This window comes from Mastomys coucha, unplaced genomic scaffold (genome assembly GCF_008632895.1).
Source record: "Mastomys coucha isolate ucsf_1 unplaced genomic scaffold, UCSF_Mcou_1 pScaffold22, whole genome shotgun sequence".
Taxonomy (NCBI): Eukaryota; Metazoa; Chordata; class Mammalia; order Rodentia; family Muridae; genus Mastomys; species Mastomys coucha.
In genome coordinates this window covers 118,417,008-118,426,510 of record NW_022196905.1, presented here as the reverse complement: position 1 = coordinate 118,426,510, position 9,503 = coordinate 118,417,008, and the positions used below count along the sequence as shown (strand labels likewise).

General features: G+C 48.0%; 2 protein-coding genes across 4 annotated transcripts in view; both read right to left on the bottom strand.

Annotated features, from left to right (window-relative positions):
- Dnah10 (dynein axonemal heavy chain 10) overlaps positions 1-5,576 on the bottom strand; it is a 119,316-nt gene extending 113,740 nt beyond the window's left edge. The window contains exons 1-3 of one of the 3 annotated variants that reach the window (XM_031337971.1): positions 5,275-5,576; positions 3,846-3,926; positions 669-772 (exon numbers count right to left, since the gene is read on the bottom strand). In XM_031337971.1, the coding sequence (XP_031193831.1) occupies positions 669-772; positions 3,846-3,926; positions 5,275-5,491 (402 nt within the window). In that variant the 5' untranslated portion in view covers positions 5,492-5,576. Of the gene's footprint in view, positions 1-668; positions 773-3,845; positions 3,927-4,844; positions 5,249-5,274 lie in introns of those variants that run through there. The other 2 variants (XM_031337970.1, XM_031337972.1) reach the window with 2 other exon arrangements.
- A 2,641-nt stretch (positions 5,577-8,217) lies between these two features.
- Positions 8,218-9,503, bottom strand: part of Atp6v0a2 (ATPase H+ transporting V0 subunit a2) — a 28,132-nt gene continuing 26,846 nt past the window's right edge. Inside the window, exon 20 of the mRNA XM_031337973.1 lies at positions 8,218-9,161. Within this exon, the coding sequence (XP_031193833.1) occupies positions 9,056-9,161 (106 nt within the window). The 3' untranslated portion in view covers positions 8,218-9,055. The remainder of the gene's footprint in view (positions 9,162-9,503) is intronic.

Sequence of the window (9,503 nt, the reverse complement as noted above, 5' to 3'; positions counted from 1 at the left end):
GGAGAGGCAGGGCCGGACAGAGCCGCTTTTGCCTCTGGCTACCTGGTTTGTTGTTTCAGGGTCTTCAGGTGGGGAGGGGGCTGCCTATATAATTATTTCCTTTTGAAAGATTTATTTATTGGGGTCAGAGAGATGGCTCAGGAGTTAAGAGCACTGGCTGCTCTTCCAGAGGACCTGGGTGCAGTTTCCAGCACCTACATCGTGGTTCACAACTACCTACAACTCCAATTCGAGAGTGTCTGACCACCCCTGCCCCTCTTCTGGCCTCTGAGGGTTTTGCACATAGTGCAGAGTCATAAAATAACAAAATGGAATTTATGTAGATAAATGAAAGTTTGGGGCTTTTTAAGACTTATATATATATTTATATACCTGAATGTTTTTTTGCCTACCTGAATGCCTGTGTACCACATGTGTGCCACTATACTGGGTCCCTCCTTTCTCTTTAAGCCATAACTCCTGGTGGGACAGCTTTTTTTTTTTCCCCTCCCTGTGCATCCCTCAGCCAGTCAAAATGAGTCTAAAGGTTTTCTGAGAAATCTCAACACAGGATTCTGAAATCTCCCCTCTGACACACTGTGTCCCTTGCATGTTCTGTGCCTGTCCCCCTGTCGTAAGAAGAGGTCCCCCAAGCCACTCTTCCAAGGAGGACAGAGAGCAAGGCACACCTTGCCAGACAGTTTGCTGTAGGTCTCTGTGTCTGGCTCGTCCGCAACGTCCATATCAAACAGGGAGGGAGTCATGGAGTCTCTTTTCAGCTTTAAGAACTTGACTGCAAAACACAATATATGGTGTGAGTTGAGATGGCCAGAAAGAAGGGTTCCCGGCACCCAGACGCCTGGTTATGACAGCTCCTGACCTCTACATAGTCTTGACCTGTCACATGGCAATCACAGCAGGCAGAACATCCAAAAACCCTCCAGTGTGACTCACGGGTCTATGTGGTGGCTGTGGTGCCTAGCATGGAATATCTCTGACTTTTTTTAACTTTACGAGAGATTTATGAGTAAGAACCACAAGACTAGGGGTGTAATTCTGCAGTAGACACTTGTTTAGTGTGTACAAAGGCCCCGGGCTCCATCTCAACTCAGGCACAACAAACAGGCGGGTGTGGTGCAACAGACCTGTCACTCAGCTCTTCAGGTCTGGAGACAGGAGGATCAGGAGTTCAAAGTCATCTTAGGCTCCAGAGAGCTCATCTCTTTGTACCCTGGGCTCATAAGCCTGGGCTATCTGAGATCCTGCCTCAAAAATTAGAGAGAGAGAAGCTGAAAAGATGGCTCAGAGGTTAAGACCATTTGCTTGTTGTTCTTCCAGGGGACCTGGGTTTGGTTTCCAGAACACATTTGGCAGCAAACAACTGACTTTAACTCCAGTTTGGGGTCTGCTGATGCCCTCTTCTGGCCTCTATGGGTACTGCAGGCAAAAGGTATATACACACACATGCAGGCAAACAAATGCTCAAACGCATAAAACAGAGCCATTTTTTTTTTTTTCCGAGACAGAGTTTCTCTGTATAGCCTTGGCTGTCCTGGAACTCACTCTATAGACCAGGCTGGCCTTGAACTCAGAAATCCACCTGCCTCTGCCTCCCAAGTGCTGGGATTAAAGGCGTGCGCCACCACCGCCCGGCCAGAGCAATCTTCTTAAGAAATAAAACTAAAAACAACAAGAAGAAATCAAAATACTTCGGTCTGTCAAACCCACCAGGACCCAGGGAGGGTTGGAATCCTCCAGGTGTTCATGGTTCAGCCATGAGACCTTCAGCTGGTCAGGCAATTAATGGCACAGAAGGGTGGCTTTCCAGACTGACTCCATTCTGTCTGCAAGCACTGTGTATGCAGGGCAGCTTTGGAAGCAGCTCAGTAGGGGACACTCTGGCTCTCTGCTGTCCCCCTCCTCATGCAGAATATGAGACAAGCACCTGTACTTTCACATCCTGGAGTGTCAGGTGACAGCTGTTATAGATGCCAGCATGCTGGCTGGCAGAGGAAACGACAATGCCAAAATGAGTTTGGCAGTAGTAACCTTCTGCCAAAAAGACGTGTTTAGCCGGGGGTGGGAGGTGGGGGCGGTGGCGCACGCCTTTAATCCCAGCACTTGAGAGGCAGAGGCAGGCAGATTCCTGAGTTCGAGGCCAGCCAGAGGCAGGCAGATTCCTGAGTTCGAGGCCAGCCTGGTCTGCAGAGTGAGTTCCAGAACAGCCAAGGCTACACAGAGAAACCCTGTCTTGAAAAAACAAAACAAAGCAAACAAACAAACAAACAAAAAAAGACGTGTGTTTAATGGCACTTGAAATAGTCAATGCTGGGTTGGGTTGAGACGCTGGACTGCTCCATTAGACCTAGCATCTTGTAGAAAGCCAGCTGGGAGGCACATGTGTGTAATCTTGACTTTGGAGAAGCTGAGGCAGGAGAACCACTGGGGCTCACTGGCCAGGCATTCTAGTCTATCAGCTGTGCTCTGGGCCAGTAAGAGATCTTGGTTCAGAGAACAAGGTGGACAGCTCCAGAGGAATGCCACCTCAGGTCATGTGTGTATGTGAATATATGCAGCTGTATATGCACACGTGTACAGCATACTCACCCGTGTGGGTGCATGTGTGTGCAAGTGTGCACACACGCCAGTAAAGAAATGGTGAGTGCTGAGTTTTATGTTGTGGGTTTTGTTCCTTTGCCTTTTACAACAGAGTCTCATGTAGCTCAGGCTAGCCTCAAACTCACTATTGAGACCCTGTCTTTAAAAGAAGAAGGAGGAGGAGGAGGAGGAGGAGGAGGAAGAGAAGGAAGAGGAAGAGGAGGAGGAGGAGGAGAAGGAGAAGGAGAAGGAGAAGGAGAAGGAGAAGGAGAAGGAGAAGAAGAAGAAGAAGAAGAAGAAGAAGAAGAAGAAGAAGAAGAAGAAGAAGAAGAAGAAGAAGAAGAAGAGGAGGAGGAGGAGGAGGAGGAAGAAGAAGGCAGGTGGTGGCTGGAGAGATGGCTTAGCAGGTAAGAGCACTGACTGCTCTTCCGAAGCTCCTGAGTTCAAATCCCAGCAACCACATGGTGGCTCTCAACTATCTGTAATGAGATCTGATGCCCTCTTCTGGAATGTCTGGCAACCGCTACAGTGTACTCAAATATAATAAATAAATAAATAAATAAATAAATAAATAAATAAAATTTTAAAAAAGAAGAAAGGTTGGGTGGTGGTGGAACATAACTTTAATCCCAGTACTTGGGAGGCAGAGGCAGGCGGATTTCTGAGTTCGAGGCCAGCCTGGTCTACAGAGTGAGTTCCAGGACAGCCAGGGCTACATAAAGAAATCCTGTCTCCAAAAACAAACAAAACTAAACTAAACTAAACTAAAAAAATAAAACAAAGAAAAAAACGAAGAAGAAAGAAAACCCTGCCTTTTGTTCCTGAATTTAACTGCCAACCCCCTCTTCCCCGCCCTCCCACAAACACACACACCAACACACTCACAAACACACTCACAAACACACTCCCCTGCCTCAGTCTTTGCCTGGCTAAGAGAAATGACATCGTGAGCCCAGAGAATCGGGGAAGAGCCCATATGACAGCAAAGGAGAGAAAGGACTAGTGTGTCCCCTGGCCAAGGGGTGCAGAGCCAGCAGCAGCTGAACAAGGCAAGTGTGGTCCTCCCTGATAGCTTTCAGAGGGCATTTGGCCCTGGGGGACACTGTGGATCTGGGCCCCCTGGACCTGTGGGAAGAGATGTTTCTCTTGTTTTCTGCTGTCTTATTAAGGCAGGCTATGTTGACAACCCAGGGACTCCTGTGCACAGATCCACCTCCGACTCCACAGACTCCCTGTGCAGTGGTGGCCTTAGTCCCTCAGACACCCACCTGACACTTTTTCAGTGGCCTCTGCTTTTTGAGAGTCAGTCTCCTCTTCCTCTCCCTCCTCTTCAAAGGCGGAGGGAATGTCTTCTTTGCGGAACCATAACGAGAAGATAACAGAAAAGAGAGATATCCCCTTATGAGAGAGCCAACCTTTGCTTTAAGGACAGCCATAGTGTAGGGAAACGCCCTATAGAGGACTCATAAATGTCCCAGCAAAATCTCATGCTGGGTCCCGTAAGGACCTTGTGTCAATTCAGACAAGGATGAAGGACACTCCGTATTTCAGTTACAATTGGCCTGGAAGACAATACAAGCAACCAGAGAATATGAAAGAGACTTGGTACGTCACACTGTGGTGTGTTCGGCAGCACTAGGCACAGCCTAGGAACTGTTCCAATAAGCCCAGCGTGGTGGCGCTGGTCTGTAATCCCTAGACTCAGGAGGTAGAGGCAGATGGCTAACCATCACTAATAACAAGTTCTAGGTCTGCCTGGTTTGTCTCAGAGAACAAAATGAGGGCCAGAAATGACCTGGGGGTTGGGGGTTGGGGTGGGGGTTCTGAGGTGAGACCAAGGCACTCACAGAGTGAAGGCACCCAGCCAGGTAGCTGAGTCAAAGTAGATACAGCAGGGAGGGGACGATTGCCTGCTACTAGCCAAGAGTCTCTGGAAATTACGAGAAATTGGGGGTTTGCTGCATCTTTTTTTTTTTTTTGTCTTGTTTTGTTTTTTTTTTTTTTTTTTTTTTTTTTTTTTTTTTTTTTTTTAGTATATGCGCTGCCGAAGCGAACACATTGTTTGTTTGTTTGTTTTTTAAATATATATGGAATACCCTTAGTATATTCTGGAATCTATACTTTTATTTGGTTATAATGAATGGGCCTAACTCAGAGGTCTAGGATAATGTGTTCAGGCTCGAAGTTCTACCTGGAGAAGAAAAATGAAGGCTGGGAAGGTTAGATTCCTGGGAGGCTGAGGCAGGAGGATTGAGAATTTGAGGTACCTTGGGCTACACAATGAATTCGAGGCCTGCCCTGGGCTCCGAGACCCTGTTTCACAATATAAAAATGAAAAGAGACAGAAATAAGCTATAGCAGAGCAGAGTGTGTCATAACACTATGGCTCTTCCTTTCTGGCCTCCCTCCCTGCCCTTCTGGCTTGCTCACTAGGGAGTTTAGGTGATTCTCACTCAAACTTGCTATAGTCCTCAGGTGACCCTCCCGCTGGCTGAAGCATCTTACAGCTCCTGGGCCTCCTCGGCGTCCCCGTCCCGGGAGGTGCGCAACCCTGCACTGTTGAGACCTTGAAAGCGAGGATGGCAGCGCTCCTCAGAGCACAGATGAGAACTGAAGATGAGAACCTGGTCCTGAGCACGTAGTAGGGTTAAGAGCCGGCAGGGTTCTTGCTGTAGGCTGGCCGTTGCTCACGCTCACCTGGCTCCTCCACCTCCACCTCCTCAGGTACCAGGATGCGGTAGAAGAACAGCGCGGAGGCGTTGTCCTCGTCGCTCGAGTGGTTGAGGAAGTGCAGGATGAGGTCCTCCGCGTCGCCGTCATCGCGGCTCAGCATCTCCTCGAACAGCATAGGGTCGCTGAGGTCGAAGGCGGTGTATAAGCGGTCGCGCATCCACAGGACCCGCAGGTCGTCCATGGCGCAGACCTGAGCCGCGCAGGACGCAGAACAGACTGGGCGGGGAGCCGGGCGGCGTCCGTGGCAACGGCGACCCTAGCAACGGGCACCTGGGCAACGGCGCCTGCACGGGGCTGAGGGCCCTAATTCTGCAGACTGGAAAGCTAAGGTGCAGAACAATTGGCAACTGAGACTAGACAAGGGCATGGCTCTGAAGCAGAGCTAGGCGGGACTAGAAGCAGTGAACGGGTTAGCTTCTGTAAGTAAACTTGACACTAACCTCCACTTAGTAGGGAAAGAAGGAATCTCAGCTGAGACATTACTACCACCAGATTGGCCTATGGAGCCTTTTCTTGATTCTGGATTATTGTAGGAGGGCCTGGCCCACTGAGGGTGATGCCATCCCTGACGGGTGGGCCTTAGTTGGCAGCTGAGCAAGCCAGGGGGAGCAAATCAGCAGTGTTCCTCCGAGTCTCTGCTTCAGTTCCCGCTGTGTGCTTCTTTCTGCCCTTAATGATGGAGTGTAGCCTAGAATAAAATAAACTCTTCTCTCCCAAGTTGGTTTTCGTTGGTGTTTTACCATAGCAACAGAAGTGAACCAGATCAGGCAGGCGAGACTGGCTTCAGCCATCAGGCACTGTTGAGAACACCTGACAGGCCCTAGGAAGGGACTAGCTCTTTCTGGCATAGGGGCTATGGGAACAGGATCACAAGAAAACAAGACACTGGCATCTCAAAAATATACATTTATTTTGTCACTAGCAAAAGGAAGTTCAATACTGACAGGCAGATTCGCGCTTCCATGCATCCGTCAGTGCAGTGCAGTCCTGGCTGGCTCCCGTAGTTTCTGCCCCAGGTCTCAGCTCCAGAATGCAGCCTTGATGTTATCATCCTGTGGAGCTGCATTGTCTGAGGATTTCTTGGTGTGTTAGAGCAGTGGTCAGCTGGTGGGCAAAACGTTTACTCCAAACCCTTTCTTCACAGAACCACAAGTGTTCTTAAGGACCATACCTGGACAGTGTGGCGTGCCCGCAAACCCAGACTTAGGCCCTTCGTTGAGAAATGTGATCTTGGAGCTTGTTTTTTTATTTTCCTTTTTGTTTTTAAGATTTTATTTATTTATTTATTATAAGTACATTGTAGCTGTCTTCAGACCACCAGAAGAGGGCGTCAGATCTCATTATGGGTGGTTGTTGGGATTTGAACTCATGTCCTTTGGAAGAGCAGTCTTACCCTTACTCTTACCCGCTGAGCCATCTCACCAGCCCTTGTTTTTATTTTCCAAACTTGTTTAAACTCTAAATCACAGCTTGATGTGCCAGCCCTGTAAGTTACCAGTGGATAGTCTGTGCCTTATTATACTACTGCAGGTGGAGCACTGGGCCTGAGTGTCATTATACCCATGGCCAGCATTGCATACCTGTAGTGCTGCCTGAGAGGCTAAGGCAAGAGGACGGCAAGGCATGAAATATCTCAAAGCATACAGACTCATTTCAGAACCAAGGCCAGGGGAGGGTATGGAGGAAAAGGAGTCTGTCCCAGGTCCCACAAGGGAGGGAGTGTGCAGGAGCTCAAAGCCTTTGCATGCCTCTACTGGCCACATCGGGCCTTCCCACCAGCATGAGTCTATGTGACACGGCTCTGTTGACATTGTTCTAGGAAGATGAACATGTGACGCCATCAGACAGCAGCTTGTGTCCCCTGTGAGGATGCTACCAATTATATTCCCAGAGGGCTCACAAAAGGAGTGATTTCCATTTATGCAAGGACATTCTACATGACTGTGACAGACTTCAACTGAGAAGTCACTCGTGCTCTGCTTTCTGTGCCCAGGTAAGAGATGCCCGTTCTAAAAAGGGTCCCAGAAAACTGCCAACGGGGACGGTACATATGGCAGAAACCGTTTGGTTCTTGTCCCTGGAAGCAGTTCTCTCTGTGGTGACCAAAGACCCTGGGGGCACACTAACAAGAGTGACATGGGGGTGACACCTGATACAGGTAAGAACAGGTCTACACTGGGCACCAGCTCATCCAGCCGCCAGAAGACTTGGCATCATAGCTGCCAGGAAGCTAGCACATGAGGGCACAGAGGCTGGAGCCTCAGTGCCGTCAGAGCGGGCCCCACAGGTGCTGGAGAGACCTGACGTTATACCCCAGCTGCAGCACAGGCAGTTCATGCCTGCCTCTCAGCAAGCAGCTCTTAAAGAAGCTGTGAAATTCTGGCTGCCAGAGACTTGGCTCTTCATGGAAGGGACCCATCCTCTACCGCATGGAGCTGGAGGGATGAGGCACCAACAGGCCTCTGTGGTAGCGTGGGACTCGGAATTTTAAGAGCAAAGACATGTTGGACTCTGCTCTCTCTTTAGGGAATCCTATAGCCCAGGCTGACCTCAAACTTACCACACAGCCAAGGGAAACCCTGAACTTCCTGATCCTCCTGCCTCTACCTTCTAAGTCGTTGGAATACCAGGCAGATGCCACCACACCTGGGTGAAGGGTTCTGGAGATCGAAACAATCAGGCCACACCCAAGCCTCAGATTTCTTTCTGAAATACTTAGCTAAAAATCACTTAATGTAAAACGTGAAAGTGAACATAATTTATAAGACTATGACATGGATCCAAGTGTTCAATGGGACTCAGCCACTTTCACTCAAAGTGGAGCAGCATGAGAACAGGTGACTTCACATGGAGATAATAAACTAACAGATTAATGAGGATCAGTTCTCAACTAACCCGAACAGGGTGGGAAATTAAACTGCGGCCATCAGACCTTTATTCAGAATTAGTGCGAAAGTAAAAAATTATACTATTGTCAAGTAGAAGCACAGTCTCTGTGGTAAAATATCTTCATTTGCTCTTTGCTATAAAAATACACACGGCTTTTCACCTGTCTTCCCTGGGTTTTAAGGCTCAAGACAGTCATCTTTCAGAATGTACAACTGCCATGACTGGTCTGACTCAAGGGTGAAGGACAAGCATCTTTAAAAAATATGCGAGCAGGAGAGCCATTGCTGTGGCATCTGTCACATTGTCCCCGATCATTAACAGGTCAGGCTGTCACACTGCCCCTCCCAGTAACTCTGCGAGCATTCAGGGAGAACTCATACACGTTCTTGAGCAGGCAGGGTGAATGGGGACCTGCTGATAACCCAGCAGTAATGTCTGAAAAACTATGCTTAACTTGAGCTGCTGGAACATATTACCTGACATCTTCTTGTGATGGAATAGCTTCATGTTTTTTAAAGTTGAAAAGGAATCAAGTATCTAAGACCATTTTTAGCTAGCTGTCCAGCTGGCTTCTCGCCTCCAACCTTACACTTTCAAAAGTAGCTTTAAAGAGGCGTCGGTCGGCATTAACTTATATTTGCTCATAATAAAAACCAACGAGACTTCTGTGTCCGGAGTGGTGAGGTTTACAAAATCTTCACCATGAGGGAGAGGTGTATCTTACAGAACCATTTGGCTGAATCGTAAGGCAATCAATGAGGGTGGAACTTTCCTGTCGTAAGTTCTGACTCGAGTAAGTGAATTCTGTAACATGATAGTTCTCCACCCATCAGAGTGGGCAGGCTGCAGCGTGCAATCATGCTATGCTGTCATCATTACTGAACTTGGAGGAGAGCAGACTGAAGGAGAAAGGAACGAATTTGGTGCCTGCACCAACGTAGAATTTGTTCTGAAATTCCACCCTACAAAAAGAAAAATGAACACATATTAAACACCATAGACTGCACCCTGGAACTGTGAGTGACTTAATGTTTTCACATTTCTTTTTTGTTTTTTTAAAGCTGATTTTTTTTTTTTTTTTTTAAGATTTATTTACTTATTTCTTAGATATGAGTACACTGTAGCTATCTTCAGATATACCAGAAGAGGGCATTGGATCCCATTACAGATGGTTGTGAGCTACTGGGTGGTTGCTGAGAATTGAACTCAGGACCTCTGGAGGAGCAGTCAGTGCTCTTAACCACTGAGCCATCTCTCAAACCCTGTTTCTACACTTCTTTTCTTTCTTTCTTTCTTTTTTTTTT